Genomic DNA, 21,592 nt, shown 5'->3' with positions numbered 1-21,592 from the left:
GTACCCCTCCTGCAACAGGGAACGGGGTATTATTCCACACTGTGGTGGTACCGAAGCCGGACGGCTCGGTGAGACCGATTCTAAATCTAAAATCTTGAACACTTACATACGGAGGTTCAAATTCAAGATTGAGTCACTCAGAGCAGTGATTGCGAACCTGGAAGAAGGGGACTACTTGATGTCTCGGGACATCAAGGATGCTTACCTTCATGTCCCAATTTACCCTTCTCACCAAGGGTACCTCAGGTTTACGGTACAGAACTGTCACTATCAGTTCAGACGCTGCCGTATGGATGGTGCACGGCACCCCGGGTCTTTACCAAGGTAATAGCCGAAATGATGATACTCCTTCGAAGGAAGGGAATTTTAGTAATCCCTTACTTGGACGATTCCCTGATAAGGGTAAGATCCAGGGAACAGTTGGAGGTCGGTGTAGCACTATCTCAGGTAGTGTTGCGGCAGCACAATTGGATTCTCAATATTCCAAAATCGCAGCTGATTCCGACGACTTGTCTTCTGTTCCTAGGGATGATCCTGGACACAGTCCAGAAAAAGGTGTTTCTCCCGGAGGAGAAAGTCAGGGAGTTATCCGAGCTAGTCGGGAACCTCCTATAACCGAGCCAAGTCTCAGTACATCAATGAAATGGTTCTGGGAAAATTGGTGGCTTCCTACGAAGCAATCCCATTTGGCAGATTTCACGCAAGAACTTTCCAGTGGGACCTGCTGGACAAATGGTCCGGGTCGCATCTTCAGATGCATCAGCGGATAACCCTGTCACCAAGCACATGGGTGTCTCTCCTGGGGTGGTTGCAGAGTGCTCATCTTCTAGAGGGCCACACATTCAGGACTTGGTCCTGGTGACCACGGATGCCAGCCTGCGAGGCTGGGGTGCAGTCACACAGGGAAGGAATTTCCAGAGCTTATGGTCAAGCCTGGAGACATCACTTCACATAAATATCCTGAAGCTAAGGGCCATTTACAATGCTCTAAGCTCAGCAAGACCTCTGCTTCAAGGTCACCCGGAGTTGATCCATTCGGACAACATCACGGCAGTCACCCACGTAAACAGACAGGGTGACACAAGAAGCAGGAGGGCAATGGCAGAAGCTGCAAGGATTTTTCGCGGGGCGAAAAATCATGTGATAGCACTGTCAGTATTCATTCCGGGAGTGGACAACTGGGAAGCAGACTTCCTCAGCAGACACGATCTCCACCCGGGAGAGTGGGGACTTCACCCAGAAGTCTTCCACATGTTTATAAAACTCGACAAGTATTGCGCCAGGTCAAGGGACCCTCCGGCAATATCTGTAGACGCTCTGGTAACACAGTGGGTGTACCAGTCAGTGTATGTGTTCCCTCCTCTGCCTCTCATACCAAGGTATTGAGAATTATAAGATGGAGAGGAGTAAGCACTCTATTCGTGGCTCCGGATTGGCCAAGAAGGACTTTTTAACCGGAATTTCAAGAGATGCTCACGGAGGATCCGTGGCCTCTACCTCTAAGAAGGGACCTGCTCCAGCAAGGACCATGTCTGTTTCAAGACTTACCGCGGCTGCGTTTGACGGCATGGCGGTTGAACGCCGGATCCTGAAGGAGAAAGGCATTCCGGATGAAGTCATTCCTATCCTGATCAAAGCCAGGAAAGATATAACCGCAAAACATTATCACCGCATTTGGCGAAAATATGTTGCGGGGTGCGAGGCCAGTAAGGCCCAAACGGAGGAATTTTCAACTAGGTCGATTCCTACATTTCCTGCAAACAGGAGTGTCTATGGGCCCGAAATGGAGGTCCATTAAGGTTCAAATTTCGGCCCTGTCAATTTTCTTCCAAAAAAGAACTAGCTTCAGTCCCTGAAGTTCAGACGTTTGTGAAAGGGGTACTGTATATACAGCCTCCTTTTGTGCCTCCAGTGGCACCTTGGGATCTAAATGTAGTTTTTGGGTTCCAAAAGTCACATTGGTTTGAACCACTTAAATATGCGGAGTTAAAATATCTCACATGGAAAGTGGTCATGCTGTTGGCCCTGGCCTGGGCCAGGTGCGTGTCAGAATTGGCGGCTTTATCCTGTAAAAGCCCTCATCTGATTTTCCATTCGGACAGGGCGAATTTGAGGACTTGTCCTCAGTTTCTCCCTAAGGTGTTTTTCAGCGTTTCACCTGAATCAACCTATTGTGGTGCCTGCGGCTACTAGGGACTTGGAGGACTCCAAGTTGCTAGATGTTGTCAGAGCCCTGGAAATATAGGGTTCCACGACGGCTGGAGTCAGAAAATCTGACTCGTTGTTTATTCTGTATGCACCCAACAAGCTGGGTGCTCCTGCTTCTAAGCAGACTATTGCTCGTTGGATTTGTAGTACAATTCAGCTTGCACATTCTGTGGCGGGCCTGCCACAGCCAAAATCTGTAAAAGCCCATTCCACAAGGAAAGTGGGCTCATCTTGGGCGGCTGCCCGAGGGGTCTCGGCTTTACAACTTTGCCGAGCAGCTACTTGGTCAGGGGCAAACACATTTGCTAAATTCTACAAATTTGATACCCTGGCTGAGGAGGACCTTGAGTTCTCTCATTCGGTGCTGCAGAGTCATCCGCACTCTCCCGCCCGTTTGGGAGCTTTGGTATAATCCCCATGGTCCTTACGGAGTCCCCAGCATCCACTTAGGACGTTAGAGAAAATAAGAATTTACTTACCGATAATTCTATTTCTCATAGTCCGTAGTGGATGCTGGGCGCCCATCCCAAGTGCGGATTGTCTGCAATACTTGTACATAGTTATTGTTACAAAAATCGGGTTATTATTGTTGTGAGCCATCTTTTCAGAGGCTCCTCTGTTATCATGCTGTTAACTGGGTTCAGATCACAGGTTGTACGGTGTGATTGGTGTGGCTGGTATGAGTCTTACCCGGGATTCAAAATCCTTCCTTATTGTGTACGCTCGTCCGGGCACAGTATCCTAACTGAGGCTTGGAGGAGGGTCATAGGGGGAGGAGCCAGTGCACACCAGGTAGTCCTAAAGCTTTTACTTTTGTGCCCAGTCTCCTGCGGAGCCGCTATTCCCCATGGTCCTTACGGAGTCCCCAGCATCCACTAAGGACTATGAGAAATAGAATTATCGGTAAGTAAATTCTTATTATATACAATGTACTCAGTCACTGTGTGTCTCCTACAGATGGAGCCAGTAACAGGAATACCCCAGAGAGATGTCCCTGTCCTCTTTATTCCCAGGACCGTACAGAGGAGAATCACAGTGTCCTACAGGAGGGTCAGGTAGATGGAATTCAGGGACTTGCCAAATACCAAAGTTGATGCTACAGTATATGATGTGTAGGGAAGCTGTGCAGATCTGATACACTCTTGTCTTCTTTTTACCCTGAATTGGAGCAGACCATATGAATTGTTTTATTTGTATTGTCCTGTGGTCTATTCAGATTGAAGAACTTGTTAACGTAGAAGATATAAAGGTAGAAGATGAGACGTATGTGATGGGTGATCAGCTGTGTAAGGAGGAGGAAATCCCTACAGGTATCAGCACAGGTGAGTAATACACACTTACTACAGAAAAGAGTCACATATTATCCTTGTTCTGTTACTTCATCAATCTTTTATTCTTTACCCCCTCTGTCCATACAGACATAACAATAAAGTAACTGCCCAGCAGGGGAGTCAGGGTTCATCATCCCCTATTATACTCCTGCTCTCCCCCTCACATCATGTCACTGTGTGTTACCAGCCCAGAGATCTGACCAGTCTCCTCCCCACACTCCCTGGTGTATCTCATCCATCAGGAGCCATCAGCCCCTATTATACTCCTGCTCTCCCCTCACATCATGTCACTGTGTGTTACCAGCCCAGAGATCTGACCAGTCTCCTTCCCACACTCTGGTGTATCTCATACATCAGGATCCATCAGCCCCTATTATACTCCTGCTCTCCCTCACATCATGTCACTGTGTGTAACCAGCCCAGAGATCTGACCAGTCTCCTCCCCACACTCTCTGGTGTATCTCATACATCAGGAGCCATCAGCCCCTATTATACTCCTGCTCTCCCCTCACATCATGTCACTGTGTTACCAGCCCAGAGATCTGACCAGTCTCCTCCCCACACTCTCTGGTGTATCTCATACATCAGGATCCATCAGCCCCTATTATACCCCTGCTCTCTCCCTCACATCATGTCACTGTGTGTTACCAGCCCAGAGATCTGACCAGTCTCCTCCCCACACTCTCTGGTGTATCTCATACATCAGGAGCCATCAGCCCCTATTATACTCCTGCTCTCCCCCTCACATCATGTCACTGTGTGTAACCAGCCCAGAGATCTGACCAGTCTCCTCCCCACACTCTCTGGTGTATCTCATACATCAGTATCCATCAGCCCCTATTATACTCCTGCTCTCCCCCTCACATCATGTCACTGTGTGTAACCAGCCCAGAGATCTGACCAGTCTCCTCCCCACACTCTCTGGTGTATCTCATACATCAGGATCCATCAGCCCCTATTATACTCCTGCTCTCCCCTCACATCATGTTACTGTGTGTTACCAGCCCAGAGATCTGACCAGTCTCCTCCCCACACTCTCTGGTGTATCTCATACATCAGGTACCACCAGCCCATGTTATACTCCTGCTCTCCCCGTCACATCATGTCACTATGTGTTACCAGCCCAGAGATCTGACCAGTCTCCTCCCCACACTCTCTGGTGTATCTCATACATCAGGAACCACCAGCCCATGTTATACTCCTGCTCTCCCCGTCACATCATGTCACTGTGTGTTACCAGCCCAGAGATCTGACCAGTCTCCTCCCCATACTCTCTGGTGTATCTCATACATCAGGAGCCATCAGAACCTATTATACTCCTGCTCTCCCTCACATCATGTCACTATGTGTTACCAGCCCAGAGATCTGACCAGTCTCCTCCCCACACTCCCTGGTGTTTGGTATACAACACTAGAAGTAACCTCATTCTGAGCTTTGAAACATTGTAGCCATTCATTCCCTGAACAGTGGGAAGAGATGTGGTGTCACATGTCCCATGATCCTCCTGACATTACATATTGTCCTCCCTTTGCAATAAGAGTAATAATATCTGTATGAAATACTCTTTCTAATTTGCGTCTGAGACAAGTCGTATACCAGCACTAATGTATGTTATGCATATATATGTGATGCTATATAAATGCTACCTCAAAGCTGATTGGTTGCTATGGGCAACTTCTCTCGTGGTCCACATCTGCAATCAATTTTACTGCATGATACATCAATACCATTGTCTTACTGTCCAAAAAAGTGATCCTGCTCAAGAGGATGTTTGGTAATGCTAAGGTTTATATTTACTAAAGTGTGGGTTTGCAGAAGCATGTTTTCCTTATTTATCTAGCACCTTCTAGAAGATAATAATTAGAATCATATTGGTTGCTATGGGTGTTAGACATTGGAATCTGGCTATGTCAGATTTACATTGCTGTGCATTTCTGTTTTATACTTGCAGTACCATGTTTCACCACTGTTTTGTTGTTCAGTGCAATTGTGCAGATTGCTGCAAAAGTGTGTTGCTTTATGTTCGTTTGCAGTCAAGTAAAGTTGAAAGCGGCATGCTGATTTCAGCTCCTGGTCTCCATGTCTGTTTTTGTCAATGAGCACTTACATGGACACAACAATTGGCACCGTGTGGCTTCTGAACCCAGGCCATATCTGTTAGACCAGAAAGAAGTGGCAGTGTTTGTGAAGGAATCACCGTGCACTCTGCTTAGCTGCGAGCACCGGTAAGGACCCACTGCCATGGCTCTACATATAGGTGGTCATTCCGAGTTGTTTGCTCAATAGCAGTTTTTAGCAGCCATGCCGCCTCCCACTGGGAGTGTATTTTTGCTTAGCAGAAGTGCGAACGAAAGGATCGCAGAGCGGCTACAAAGTTTTTGTGCAGTTTTACAGTAGCTCAAAACCTACTCCGCGCTTGCGATCACTTCAGACTGTTCAGTTCCTGTTTTGACGTCACAAACACACCCTGCGTTCGCCCAGCCACGCCTGCGTTTTTCCTGGCACGCCTGTGTTTTTTAACGAAAACTCCCTGAAAATGGTCAGTTGGCACCCAGAAACGCCCTCTTCCTGTCAATCACTCTGCAGCCAGCAGTGCGACTGAAAAGGTTCGCTAGACCTTGTGTGAAACTACATCGGTCGTTGTAATAATACGTTGTGCATGCGCATTGCGCCGCATACGCATTCGCGGAAGTGCCGTTTTTTCACCTCATTGCTGCACAGCGACCGAAAGCAGCTAGCGATCAACTCGGAATGACCACCATAGGCACCTTAAGGGACCTTGACATTGAAAAAGATGATGTGTATAAAGAGAGCCGACATATGAGAAATTAACAATATTTTATATGAATAATTAAAAAACCAATAAATGAACTTGTATAAACCAATCACATGGAATAAAACACACCTTAAAAACTCAGGAATGACATATACTCTGTAAGGGCGTTAAATGCAAATTCAGGACCCAATATTGGCAAGTGTCCGTTTTCCATAGGCTAAATAGCCATAGCGTAAATTGATTGCCAGTAAATGATCACAGAGAGTTCCAAATGGTCTGTGTGCTTGCAGAAGTTGGATGTAATGGGTAGAAGGTATTTACCTCTCCAGTGGGCTGGGCGAGAGTCGGGCGTCCCCGACTAGCCGTCCTGCAATGCCCACGTCCACACGGCGGCGGGGAGGAATGGAGATCTCTAGAAGAAATAACTGGCTGTAGAGACGTGACGTCCAGCGGTCGCTCTCCAAGAATTTTGCAGCCAGATATGAAATCGTTCCTAGTTCATGCAAGCAACACCTGTGACTACCTGAGCGAGGTGTGGAGGGCGGGGTCTGACGCGTTTCGTCACATACCATGTGACTTTTTCCACATCTTTGAAAAAATCACATGGTATGTGACGAAACGCGTCAGACCCCGCCCTCCACACACCTCGCTCAGGTAGTCACAGGCCAGTTATTTCTTCTAGAGATCTCCATTCCTCACCGCCGCCGTGTGGACGTGGGCATTGCAGGACGGCTAGTCGGGGACGCCCGACTCTCGCCCAGCCCACTGGAGAGGTAAATACCTTCTACCCATTACATCCAACTTCTGCAAGCACACAGATCATTTGGAACTCTCTGTGATCATTTACTGGCAATCAATTTACGCTATGGCTATTTAGCCTATGGAAAACGGACACTTGCCAATATTGGGTCCTGAATTTGCATTTAACGCCCTTACAGAGTATATGTCATTCCTGAGTTTTTAAGGTGTGTTTTATTCCATGTGATTGGTTTATACAAGTTCATTTATTGGTTTTTTAATTATTCATATAAAATATTGTTAATTTTTCATATGTCGGCTCTCTTTATACACATCATCTCCTGACACACTGCGCAGCCGTCCTTTCTTTGTTATATTGTTCTTTGCTCACTCCACATAGTGTTTTCGGCACGCGCAGTCTCTCAGGAGGTGTACCTAATTAGGAATGTTTAAACTATTCATCTGCCATAGTTTATAGACGCTGTTTTAGCAGTTAAGTGTGTTGTTCTGTGGTTCTCAATTACATTGAAAAAGATGACTGGCTCCTCTATACTGAAAGGCTGGAACAGTATTTTCTGGCAAATATCATTGCTGTAGACAAACGGGTACCAGTACTATTAATGGGAGGAAACGCCTATGGTCTGCTCCACAATTTAACGTCCCCTGTGAAACCTGCTACTAAGTCTTATGCAGATATTGTTAGGATTTCACAAGAACACTTGTCCCCTAAGCCTCTCCTGATAGCAGAATGGTTCAGATTTCATAAACGGAACCAAGGAGAGGGGGAATCAGTGGCTGCATATGTGCCAGAATTAAAAAGAGTGTCGGAGCACTGTTAGTTTGGAGATGGCCTGAATGATGCCCTGAGAGACCGTCTGGTGTGTGGGATTTTAAGCTAGAGTGTGCAAAAACGTTTAGTAACAGAGACAGAGCTCCCGTTTACACGCGCATTACAAGTGGCATTATCAATGGAAACTGCAGCTAAAGATGTGGTGGAGCGCCAAATGGCTGGCAAGTCTGCATCACAAGTTCACAAAATGGTGACCACAACAACAAACACAACGCCCTTGCATGCACCTGGTCCCCCATTAGAAGTATGCTACCGCTGTGGCGCAGATACACCTTCATCCAGGGACTGTAGGTTCAAACATGAACTGTGTAGGAAATGTAACAAAAAGGGGCACATTAAACGTGTTTGCTGGTCGCCGACATATCGGGCGGAGGCCACTGGCGGGAGAAAGAATCACAGTAGATTAAGGAATATATATGTTTTGAAAGACTCAGACAGCGGCAATGATCTGGGCACTTTGGAAGTTATTGCAGTGAAAGGGGGTGACAAACAGGCAATTTGGGTCACTCTACAAATCAGTGATCACCCAGTTGAAATGGAAGTGGGCACAGGGTCAGCAGTCTCTAATGTCACAGCAAGAGTACAAACGCCATTTTAAAAATGTGAAATTAAACAAAACTGCTTAAAACATATACTGGAGAGAAAATTATTCCATGCGGTGTGTTGCCTGTATTTGTGCAGCATGATGGCCAGCAGGAGACTCTTGACTTATAGATCATTCAAAATGGTGGCCCAGCATTGTGGGGTCGGAAATGGCTACAAAAAATGAAACTAGACTGGTCAGTCATCAAAAGCCTGAGCATCACACACACCCTGCCTTTGTCCCTGAAAACAGACCTTAACCAAGCTACAGCTCTTTTTCAACCAGGCACTGGGACTTTGCAACACATAAAAGGGAAGCTAGTGCTCAAAGATGGAGCTGTTCCCAGGTTCCATAAAGCGCGGCCAATACCGTACATTATCAGACAGAAGGTGGAGCTGGAGTTAGACCAGCTGGAAAGTAAGAAAATCATATCCAAGGCGTTTTGGAGCCCTTGGGCAACTCCAGTAATTTCAATTGTAAAACAAAATGGCACAATATAGCTGTGTCACTAAATATGCAATAGGAAATCTCTTCGGATTTGATACTGCATCAGGGCTCTGTGACTGGACCGGAGAGGACTTCTTTCAGTTTATCAGCCAATCGTGTGTCTGAAGGAAGCTTGACGTCAGTTGGAGTTGACAGAGGAGAACTTTCTGTGACTTCATCCAGATACGGCAGAATTCGTGTTCCCTGCTGACGAAGGTAGGCCGTCGTAACAGCCATAATCTTGGTAAAGACACGAGGAGCTGTAGTCTGTCCAAATGGCAGAGCCTGGAATGGGTAATGAAGGCTGTTGATGGCAAACCGCAGGAACTGCTGATGTGACTTGGCAATAGGAATATGTAGATGTGCATCCTGTATATCCAGGGATACCATGAAGTCTCCAGGATACATAGGGGGTAATTCCAAATTGATCGCAGCAGGAAATTTTTTAGCAGTTGGGCAAAACCATGTGCACTGCAGGGGAGGCAGATATAACATTTGCAGAGAGAGTTAGATTTGGGTGAGTTATTTTGTTTCTGTGCAGGGTAAATACTGGCTGCATTATTTTTACACTGCAATTTAGATTGCAGATTGAACTCGCCACACCCAAATCTGTCTCTCTCTGCACATGTTATATCTGCCTCCCCTGCAGTGCACATGGTTTTGCCCAACTGCTAACAAAAATCCTGCTGCGATCAACTCAGAATTACCCCCATAGACAGAACTATTGTGTGCAGGGTTTCCATTCTAAACTTGGATAACCTCACAAACTTATCAAATATAAAAATAGGTGTAAACTGCGCCACACAAACTGCTAAGTACCAACTCATGAGTGTGCCAAATCTCAAACTTGTAGACAACAAAGGAGAGAGTGGTCCACCAGCGCTGTTAGTGTGAACTCTATGAAGAATTTCTTTATATTCTTCAATCTGAGGTGTCCTGTATCCAAGTAAAGAGAACGGGAGACTTGATCAGACACACAAGAATAACATTCATCTCTTCAAGGGTCTGCTCTTGGATGTATCCAATTCACCTAAACTCAGTGAGATGAGTTCATCTAAAGGTATCTTTGATTTTCACCTTATGCTCGCAAAGTTGACAAAAAATCGTTCCTAATAAAAAAGTGGTCATATGGAAATGTTCAGAAGTCGGCCTCCGCCCCATCATGCTGCAGGATTGTCAGGCTTACTGGAAGGCTGATGAGTTGCCCAGGGCTGCTTGGTCTTGGTCTTGGGCTTGCAGGCTTTAGGGTCTAGGGAAAGACTGTCCTTTCGCTTTACCCTGAGGTCAAAAGGTGCGAAATGTGGTACCCTTGACCTTCTTTGAAGGATTTGAGGGCGGTAGAAATGCTGTCTTGGCAGCCGCCAAATCAGACACAGTCTTATTCAATTCTTCCCCAAACAGAAGATCCCCAGAAAAGTGGAGGATTTCTAAGGTTTTCTTATAATCTAGGTCCACCTTCCATGATTCAACCACAAAATACGGTGTGACAGAACAGACATAGCAGATGCCTTGGTGGCCAACACACCAGCCTCAGACGAAGCTTTCTGAATGTAGAGTAAGAAGCTGTTTTAATATGAGACAGGTATTGTCTGGCTTCCTCTGTCATAAGCAAGAGCAAGCCTCAATTGCTTTTACTGTCCATGAGGCAGCTGTAGTTGTTACGTTCCTGATGCTCAGAACTAGAAAGATGTTGCGAAGTGAGTCCAGAGCACCAGGACGTGACACTGAAATAGGGATGGAACGGAAATAGCCCCTAGCACCCTACCTCCGTTGTTTTACCCATGTGGTCAGTTCACGCCTGAGTGACTATGGTTTCTTGGGCCCACGGCAGCCGCGTTTGAAGGGCGGATTAGGTCTGCCCAACTCCGTTGCCCCCAGGTCTTAGAGTGAGACAAAGCGTGAACCAAGACAGGATAATAACAAGGGGACCTCTAACTAAAGCAAACCGAAGCTAGGGGTTACTAACTACCCTAAAACTAAATATATGTGCGGCACGCCGCCAAAGGAAAAGAACAACAAAAGATACCACTTTCCACTCCCCCACACGGCACCGCCGAGTTCCGGGGAAGACAGTGAAAAGCGGAAAACCTCCGCAAAAACCTCAAATACAAAAAGTAACACAAGGACGAATCGGCCTAGGCCGCAGCATGCGGCAGAAGCCGCTACTCACGAAACCGGGAGAGAACCCCAACAAACGAGAACCCCCAGATGACTGCAACAGGTTTACTTGAACAGGAAGGATTCCAGGACCGGCTTCAGAACTCCAGGATACAGGAGCACAGGGAGCAGGATCGACCAGATACAGCTGACCAGGAACAGCATACAGGAAGCTATCACCGGCGTTTGTGCCAGGTAGTGAGGGAGAATATAACAGGGAGCCCTCCAATAGCTGCAGCGAAGCTTAATTAGTAATGTCGTGCAGCTGCCCTGCTGCACGACCAGAGCTAACAGGTGTACTGATTGATAGGAAGCAACGGGAAACGCGGTTCGTCAGTGGCGTCCCCGTTGCTAAGGGTCCGGCGGCTAAGCGCGTACGGCGTCACAGCGCGCACTGCGTCCTGGCGTTGCTAGGCGCCAGGGAGGGAGGTGTGGCGGCCGTGAGCGTCGCTCGGAAGCAGACCGAGCGGCGCCGTGGACCGCGGCACCTAACAGTACCCCCCCCCCTTGAGGAGGGGTTAAAGAAACCCTAAAGCCGGGTTTCTGAGGAAATTCCTGAAAGAATAATCTCTTAAATTTAGGGGCATGTAGATACTTATCCAGGACCCAAGACCTTTCTTCCGGGCCATAGCCTTTCCAGTGAACCAAAAAATAAAGCCGGCCCCGAGTAACTTTGGAATCTGAAACCTTCTCCCCCAAGAACTCTTGTTGCCCCTGAACATCCACCGGAGGTCTACCCTGGGAAGTCTTCTGAGGGATTCTCCTGGAAGAAAAATACTGCAATATAGGAACAAAGGGTGCACGTGCACCATACACCATTAACATTATTATAACCATAATATAATATTTGAGGTTCTTGGCATATATTGGCCAGTATATGAGCCTGCCCACCTGCTTCACGGTGACCTCATCGGACAGGTCCCTAACACTATAGGGGTTCACCTCCGGGACGCAGAGCACCCCCAGACCACCCCAGCCAAACCACCCCAGGGCATCACACAGAAAAAAGGATAGGAGTGAAAGATCAGTGTTAAGCAAATGAAAGAGGCTGCTGAATGTAAAAGAAAAGAAGAGGACAATTTTAATGGTGTATGGTGCACCTGCACCCTTTGTTCCTATGTTGTAGTATTACAGTACTTAGTCCCAGCAAGGTAGCACATCCCATTATAATGAGCTAGGGTGTGCAGTCCAGGCCCCGTTTCCATATAGTCTATATTATGTGTGTGTTTACATACCTGAGGGATTGGGACATCCCTCATTTCTGGATTAGCACCCCACCCACTGCCTCCCAGGCTTTTAAACAGGGAACCAGCACATTCTGACTGCACAAAAGACATAGGTATGATCCTTTTAATTATATACAAAGTCAGTTTGGGGGTGAGCTTTTGGGGCGTGGAGCTCCCTATATTGCTCTGGCTGGGCCACCTTGGGGCATCACCACCTTACATTTACTTTTAACACTTATATCAAATTGTGTTTGTTTTAGATTTATGTCGCTTTTTTCACATATTTTTTACACTTTTAACACTGCTCAGCTAAACTTCACATTCTAACACTTTACTGCTGTCCTCTTCTTTTCTTTTACATTCAGCAGCCTCTTTCATTTGCTTAACACTGATTTTTCACTCCTATCCTTTTTTCTGTGTGATGCCCTGGGGTGGTTTGGCTGGGGTGGTCTGGGGGTGCTCTGCGTCCCGGAGGTGAACCCCTATAGTGTTAGGCACCTGTCCGATGAGGTCACCGTGAAGCAGGTGGGCAGGCTCATATACTGGCCAATATATGCCAAGAACCTCAAATATTATATTATGGTTATAATAATTTTAATGGTGTATGGTGCACCTGCACCCTTTGTTCCTATGTTGTAGTATTACAGTACTTAGTCCCAGCAAGGTAGCACATCCCATTATAATGAGCCAGGGTGTGCAGTCCAGGCCCCGTTTCCATAAAGAAAAATACTGCTTCAGAAGGGAACAGTGAAAAGTATTGCCAATTTTGAGTGATTTAGGCAAGCGTAACCGAAAAGCAACTGGGTTGACCTTCTTAATGATAAGGAACGGTCCAATAAATTTGGGTCCCAATCTAGCCGAGGGTTGTCGGAGCTTGATGTTGCGGGTTGACAACCACACCTTATCTCCCACCTTAAAAGTGCATGGGTGCCGGGACCTATCAGAAATTTTTTTTTCTCGGAAGGCAGCTTTCTTAAGGGCAAGGTGCACCTTTTTCCAAATGATTCTGAGACGGGAAGTTAAGGTCAACGAGGAGACTGGAAAATGAGGGTAAAAAGAATTGGCTCTAGGATGAAAGCCCAACACAGAAAAGAATGGGGACTCCTTGGTGGAAGAATGACAAGAGTTATTATAGGCAAACTCGGCCAAAGGAAGAAATTCAGACCAATCATTCTGAAGTTTGGCCGAATATAGCCGTCAATACTGTTTCAACGACTGATTAACTCGTTCAGTTTGTCCGTTAGACTGTGGATGGTACCCAGATGTTAAAGAGAGTTTCATATTTAAAGAGGCACAAAAACGTTTCCAGAAACGGGCGATTAATTGCGGTCCCCAATCAGAGACGATATCCCTGGGTAAACCATTGATAGAGTCAAGTATCTACCTTTTAACATTAGCTATATATTAATACTGTGTAGCCGTAATGGCTGCTAATCCATGTGCACATGCTACGCACTCCGCACGCTGTTTGCGTATGAAGACCTCGCACGTGGTACGCAAATGAAGTACACACGCTGTGCTGGGTGTACGGAATACCCACAGCGAGCATACACACATATAGTAACCTTTATAAACTTTAAACACAGAATATGCTTACACTTTAAACCTTAATACCGTGGTACTATAATGCATTTAGCACTGAACCTTTGTGAGTATGCAAGCTGTTTGAGCAATTGAGAAACTCAGCAACCCTTTGTACTAGCTAGAGAGACACAGACACCCTGCTGAGGTTCCAACACCTTTACTAACGAGCTTTTAGATATATCAAAAGGGGTACACAGTTACAGCTTATACTCTACATGCTAACATATAATTCTAACAGAATATCTAGACAGAAATATACAGTAACGTCACAATCTTATACTATAACAGAGAGAGAGAGAATATGGCCAATACAAACAAAGAGCGAGTTGATTACAGAGAATTACTTACGCACACTGGGAATGATCGCTGCGCTATTCCTGGTACCAGCTCCAAGTTAGTCAATATGAAAACCGTTTGTGGAGTGAGAGAGTGAGCTGTCCAGGCTGGCTGATCTTATATACACTGCATACAGTATACTACAAAGGGACCTATAATCTCATTGTTCATTGGACACAGGAATGTCTCCTCGCATCATAACAAAAGGTCATAGGTTAGTTTGAACAGGTGGGCTGTGACTATATCAAATTGCTCATGTGGGAGGGAAACTCAGGACTTCCAACACATGGACAATGAACTGCAAATATAGAAAATGTCCAGAAACTACTAATGGCCATAACTATATGCAGGAGCGATTAATCTTTACCTAACCAACACTGGATTATTGCTATTAAAATACTCTTCGGTTAGGTACCAGACACCACTGTTCAACCTTAATCAGACCCCTTGTACCACATAAAGAGGAATTCCCTTGTCCAGGGACCAATTCACTTTAAACAAACTTACAGTTATCACTAAGGGGAACATTACCAATAATACCTGCTATATGGAGTTATTAAGCAGCGATTGAGTCGCCCGCTAGACGCACACAAACTCTACCGTAAATGCACATACCATGCGCTCGAGCGCACGCCCGTAGAGGCGCCGTCGCGCAACTGCGAGTATGTGCACGCACGCCAGAGAGAGTGCATGCGCAGCGGGCAAGCGCATGAGGTGAATATATGGCAACGTGTAGCATGATATTTTTCTGACTTTGACAGTCCACCCTTTGGCAGTCATCAATAACTGCCACTTCCTAAAACAGTTCAAAAAGAGAAAAATATATGTCATATGTAATACATTTTTATGATTCGGTAAGGGTGAAGAGAAGAAGGTGGGAAAAAAGTATGACCTAGTTAGATAGTAGAAGCATGTGTGTATGAGTCCATGTTTGAGGGGTCATGTATCATCGTGCCGTACGTGTTTTAAATCAAGCTTCGAGGTATTGCTAAGTATACATTTGAATCCTTCTTATCCCATATTAAGGGTCTGTGGATGGGCTGTCAAACTTTACTGAGCTCTTTTCGGCTTTTGGTTGCAACAAAATGGGGGAGCACATTTTAGTTGATGATACATGAATGGGGGGATATGATATGTGAGTGCTGATATCTGTGCCTATATTCCCTATCGACTATGTGTGTCATTACCTGAAGGGTGTAGAAATGAAGATAAGAAACAATTATGGTAAATGCAGTCATAAACTATGTGAGTTCAATATACATTTGCTGATTGAGGTCTTGTCTTGTGTCTTGCCTCGATGTACATGTTGACTGTAGTCTCCCGATGCTTTTGCTATAATTGCTGAGCAAAAAGCTTTCTCAATGTCCATAGACTTACAATCTTTAAAGTATTGGGCTATCGTAAAAGTTAAAGTCACTAGGGATATTGGGGTCTATGGCATTGTCCATCAATGGTCTGTATAAAAAGGTTGTCAAATTCTTCTTCCAAGCGGATGTCTTTGTACCTTGTAGGAAAACAAAGGAGAAACGGGTGAAAGAAACGGACCGTGGAATCACATTTTCATCACAACATTGTCTCTATCGTTGGGTCATAAATCAAGTTAGTCGTTGTAATTACAGTGTCCTCACTCCTTAGACTTATCACTCGGGTATTACGTTTACACTTCGTTAAAATCCGAACGCATCTAAATATCAGGCCAATAAATATGACGACTCCCAATATACACAAGAGAAACTTCCCTACATCCATGATAATACCTTGGGCCCATTCTCCTAAGCCCGAGAACCAATTTCGTGGGTTCAACCATGACACCCAACCAGTCAGCTCATTACCCACAGCAGCGAGAGTGAGATTATGTCTCCTTCGGAACTCCCATTTTTCTGACGTCCTAGTGGATGCTGGGGACTCCGTCAGGACCATGGGGAATAGTGGCTCCGCAGGAGACAGGGCACAAAATTTAAAAGTTTGACCACTAGGTGGTGTGTACTGGCTCCTCCCCCTATGACCCTCCTCCAAGCCTCAGTTAGGTTTTTGTGCCCGTCCGAGCAGGGTGCAATCTAGGTGGCTCTCCTAAAGAGCTGCTTAGAAAAAGTTTTGTTAGGTTTTTTATTTTCAGTGAGTCCTGCTGGCAACAGGCTCACTGCAACGAGGGACTTTGGGGAGAAGAAGTGAACTCACCTGCGTGCAGGATGGATTGGCTTCTTAGGCTACTGGACACTAGCTCCAGAGGGACGATCACAGGTACAGCCTGGATGGGTCACCGGAGCCGCGCCGCCGACCCCCTTGCAGATGCCGAAAAGAGAAGAGGTCCAGAAACCGGCGGCAGAAGACTTCTCAGTCTTCATGAGGTAGCGCACAGCACTGCAGCTGTGCGCCATTGCTCTCGGCACACTTCACACCAACGGTCACTGAGGGTGCAGGGCGCTGGGGGGGGGCGCCCTGGGCAGCAATGAAAAATACCTATTCTGGCTAAAATACATCACATATAGCCCCTGGGGCTATATGGATGTATTTAACCCCTGCCAGGTTTCAGAAAAACCGGGAGAAGAAGCCCGCCGAAAAGGGGGCGGGGCCTATTCTCCTCAGCACACAGCGCCATTTTCCTACACAGCTCCGCTGCTAGGAAGGCTCCCAGGACTCTCCCCTGCACTGCACTACAGAAACAGGGTAAAAACAGAGAGGGGGGGGCACTTATTTGGCGATATTGATAATATTTGAGCTGCTATAAAGGGAACACACTTATTTAAGGTTGTCCCTATATATATATATATATATATATATATATATATATATATATATATATATATATATATATATATATTATAGCGCTTGGGTGTGTGCTGGCAAACTCTCCCTCTGTCTCCCCAAAGGGCTAGTGGGGTCCTGTCTTCTATCAGCGCATTCCCTGTGTGTCTGCTGTGTGTCGGTACGCGTGTGTCGACATGTATGAGGACGATGTTGGCGTGGAGGCGGAGCAATTGCCTGTAATGGTGATGTCACCCCCTAGGGAGTCGACACCAGAATGGATGGCTTTGTTTATGGAATTACGGGATACTGTCAGCACGCTGCAAAAGTCGGTTGACGACATGAGACGGCCGGCAAACCAGTTAGTACCTGTCCAGGCGTCTCAGACACCGTCAGGGGCTGTAAAACGCCCTTTACCTCGGTCGGTCGACACAGACCCAGACACAGACACTGAATCCAGTGTCGACGGTGAAGAAACAAACGTATTTTCCAGTAGGGCCACACGTTATATGATCACGGCAATGAAGGAGGCTTTGCATATCTCTGATACTGCAAGTACCACAAAAAGGGGTATTATGTGGGGTGTGAAAAAACTACCGGTAGTTTTTCCTGAATCAGAGGAACTGAATGAAGTGTGTGATGAAGCGTGGGTTACCCCCGATAGAAAACTGCTAATTTCAAAGAAGTTATTGGCATTATACCCTTTCCCGCCAGAGGTTAGGGCGCGCTGGGAAACACCTCCTAGGGTAGATAAGGCGCTCACACGCTTATCAAAGCAAGTGGCGTTACCGTCGCCAGAGACAGCCGCCCTCAAGGATCCAGCTGATAGGAGGCTGGAGAATACACTAAAAAGTATATACACACATACTGGTGTTATACTGCGACCAGCAATCGCCTCAGCCTGGATGTGCAGTGCTGGGGTGGCTTGGTCGGAGTCACTGACTGAAAATATTGATACCCTGGATAGGGACAGTATTTTACTGACTATAGAGCAGTTAAAGGATGCATTTCTTTATATGCGAGATGCACAGAGCGATATTTGCACTCTGGCATCAAGAGTAAGTGCGATGTCCATATCTGCCAGAAGAAGTTTATGGACGCGACAGTGGTCAGGTGATGCGGATTCCAAACGGCATATGGAAGTATTGCCGTATAAGGGGGAGGAATTATTTGGGGTCGGTCTATCGGATCTGGTGGCCACGGCAACAGCCGGGAAATCCACCTTTTTACCTCAGGTCACCTCCCAGCAGAAAAAGCCGCAGTCTTTTCAGCCGCAGTCCTTTCGTTCCTATAAGAACAAACGAGCAAAAGGACATTCATATTTGCCCCGAGGCAAAGGAAGGGGTAAGAGACTGCAGCAAGCAGCTCCTTCCCAGGAGCAGAAGCCCTCCCCGGCTTCTGCAAAGGCCTCAGCATGACGCTGGGACCTTACAAGCAGACTCAGGGGCGGTGGGGGGTCGCCTCAAAAATGTCAGCTCACTGTGGGCTCACTCGCAGGTGGACCCCTGGATCCTGCAGGTAGTATCTCAGGGTTACAGGTTGGAATTCGAGAAGTCTCCCCCTCGCCGGTTCCTAAAGTCTGCTTTGCCAACGTCTCCCTCCGACAGGGCGACGGTATTGGAAGCCATTCACAAGCTGTATTCTCAGCAGGTGATAGTCAAGGTACCCCTTTTACAACAGGGAAAGGGGTATTACTCCACACTATTTGTGGTACCGAAGCCGGACGGCTCGGTAAGACCTATTCTAAATCTGAAATCTCTGAACCTGTACATACAAAAATTCAAGTTCAAGATGGAGTCACTCAGAGCAGTGATAGCGAATCTGGAAGAAGGGGATTTTATGGTGTCCTTGGACATCAAGAATGCTTACCTTCATGTCCCAATTTGCCCTTCACACCAAGGGTACCTCAGGTTCGTGGTACAAAACTGTCATTATCAGTTTCAGATGCTGCCGTTTGGATTGTCCACGGCACCCCGGGTCTTTACCAAGGTAATGGCCGAAATGATGATCCTTCTTCGAAGAAAAGGCGTCTTAATTATCCCTTACTTGGACGATCTCCTGATAAGGGCAAGATCCAGAGAACAGCTGGAGGTTGGAGTAGCACTAACCCAAGTAGTGCTCCAACAACACGGGTGGATTCTGAATTTTCCAAAATCCCAACTGATCCCGACGACACGTCTGTTGTTCCTAGGGATGATTCTGGACACTGTTCAGAAAAAGGTATTTCTTCCGGAGGAGAAAGCCAGGGAGTTATCCGAACTAGTCAGGAACCTCCTAAAACCAGGGAAGGTATCTGTGCATCAATGCACAAGAGTCCTGGGAAAAATGGTGGCTTCTTACGAAGCGATTCCATTCGGCAGATTCCATGCACAAATTTTTCAGTGGGATCTGCTGGACAAATGGTCCGGATCGCATCTGCAGATGCATCAGTGGATACATTTGTCAACAAGGACAAGGGTGTCTCTGCTATGGTGGTTGCAGAGTGCTCATCTGCTAGAGGGGCGCAGATTCGGCATACAGAACTGGGTCCTAGTGACCACGGATGCCAGCCTGAGAGGCTGGGGAGCGGTCACACAGGGAAGAAACTTCCAGGGCGTGTGGTCACCCTGGAAACGTCTCTTCACATAAATATACTGGAACTAAGAGCAATCTACAATGCTCTAAGCCTGGCAAAACCTCTGCTTCAGGGTCAGCCGGTGTTGATTCAGTCGGACAACATCACGGCAGTCGCCCACGTAAACACGGCACAAGAAGCTGCAAGGATTCTTCGCTGGGCAGAAAATCATGTGATAGCACTGTCAGCAGTGTTCATCCCGGGAGTGGACAACTGGGAAGCAGACTTCCTCAGCAGACACAATCTTCACCCGGGAGAGTGGGGACTTCATCCAGAAGTCTTCCACATGATTGTGGTCCATTGGGAAAGACCAATGGTGGACATGATGGCGTCTCGCCTCAACAAAAAACTGGACAGGTATTGCGCCAGGTCAAGAGACCCTCAGGCAATAGCTGTGGACGCTCTGGTAACACCATGGGTGTACCAGTCCGTGTATGTGTTTCCTCCTCTGCCTCTCATACCCAAAGTTCTGAGAATTATACGGCAAAGGGGAGTAAGAACGATACTCGTGGCTCCGGATTGGCCAAGAAGGACTTGGTATCCGGAACTTCAGGAGATGCTCACGAAAGATCCGTGGCCTCTACCTCTAAGACGGGACCTGCTTCAGCAGGGACCGTGTCTATTCCAAGACTTACCGCGGCTGCGTTTGACGGCATGGCGGTTGAACGCCGGATCCTAAGGGAAAAAGGCATTCCGGAAGAGGTCATCCCTACCCTTGTCAAAGCCAGGAAGGAGGTGACTGCACAACATTATCACCGCATTTGGAGAAAATATGTTGCGTGGTGTGAGGCCAGGAAGGCCCTGACGGAGGAATTTCAACTGGGTCGATTCCTACATTTCCTGCAAACAGGATTGTCTATGGGCCTCAAATTAGGGTCCATTAAGGTTCAAATTTCGGCCCTGTCGATTTTCTTCCAGAAAGAATTGGCTTCAGTTCCTGAAGTCCAGACTTTTGTAAAAGGAGTACTACATATACAGCCCCCGGTTGTGCCCCCAGTGGCACCGTGGGATCTCAATGTAGTTTTGGATTTTCTCAAATCCCATTGGTTTGAGCCACTCAAATCGGTGGATTTGAAATATCTTACATGGAAAGTAACCATGCTACTGGCCCTGGCTTCAGCCAGGAGAGTGTCAGAATTGGCGGCTTTATCGTACAAAAGCCCATATCTGATTTTCCATTCGAACAGGGCAGAACTGCGGACGCGTCCTCAGTTTCTTCCTAAGGTGGTATCAGCGTTTCACCTGAACCAGCCTATTGTGGTGCCTGCGGCTACTAGCGATTTGGAGGATTCCAAGTTGCTGGACGTTGTCAGAGCATTGAAAATATATATTTCAAGGACGGCTGGAGTCATAAAATCTGACTCGCTGTTTATACTGTATGCACCCAACAAGCTGGGTGCTCCTGCTTCTAAGCAGACGATTGCTCGTTGGATTTGTAGCACAATTCAACTGGCACATTCTGTGGCAGGCCTGCCACAGCCTAAATCTGTCAATGCCCACTCCACAAGGAAGGTGGGCTCATCTTGGGCGGCTGCCCGAGGGGTCTCGGCATTACAACTCTGCCGAGCAGCTACGTGGTCAGGGGAGAACACGTTTGTAAAATTCTACAAATTTGATACCCTGGCTAAGGAGGACCTGGAGTTCTCTCATTCGGTGCTGCAGAGTCATCCGCACTCTCCCGCCCGTTTGGGAGCTTTGGTATAATCCCCATGGTCCTGACTGAGTCCCCAGCATCCACTAGGACGTCAGAGAAAATAAGAATTTACTCACCGGTAATTCTATTTCTCGTAGTCCGTAGTGGATGCTGGGCGCCCATCCCAAGTGCGGATTGTCTGCAATACTTGTACATAGTTATTATTACAAAAAAATCGGGTTGTTTATTGTTGTGAGCCATCTTTTCAGAGGCTCCTACGTTTATCATACTGTTAACTGGGTTCAGATCACAAGTTGTACGGTGT

General features: G+C 46.9%; 1 protein-coding gene across 1 annotated transcript in view; it reads left to right on the top strand.

Moving 5' to 3' along the window:
- LOC134983627 (zinc finger protein 271-like) overlaps nt 1-21,592 on the top strand; it is a 59,180-nt gene that overhangs the window by 16,773 nt on the left and 20,815 nt on the right. Inside the window, exons 7-8 of the mRNA XM_063949302.1 lie at nt 3,166-3,263; nt 3,425-3,530. Coding sequence (XP_063805372.1) covers nt 3,166-3,263; nt 3,425-3,530 — 204 coding nt within the window. The remainder of the gene's footprint in view (nt 1-3,165; nt 3,264-3,424; nt 3,531-21,592) is intronic.

The sequence above is a fragment of the Pseudophryne corroboree genome, assembly GCF_028390025.1.
Source record: "Pseudophryne corroboree isolate aPseCor3 chromosome 3 unlocalized genomic scaffold, aPseCor3.hap2 SUPER_3_unloc_2, whole genome shotgun sequence".
NCBI classification, from domain to species: Eukaryota; Metazoa; Chordata; class Amphibia; order Anura; family Myobatrachidae; genus Pseudophryne; species Pseudophryne corroboree.
Note: the sequence above shows the minus strand (reverse complement) of the source record. Positions and strands in the feature narration are given on the sequence as shown.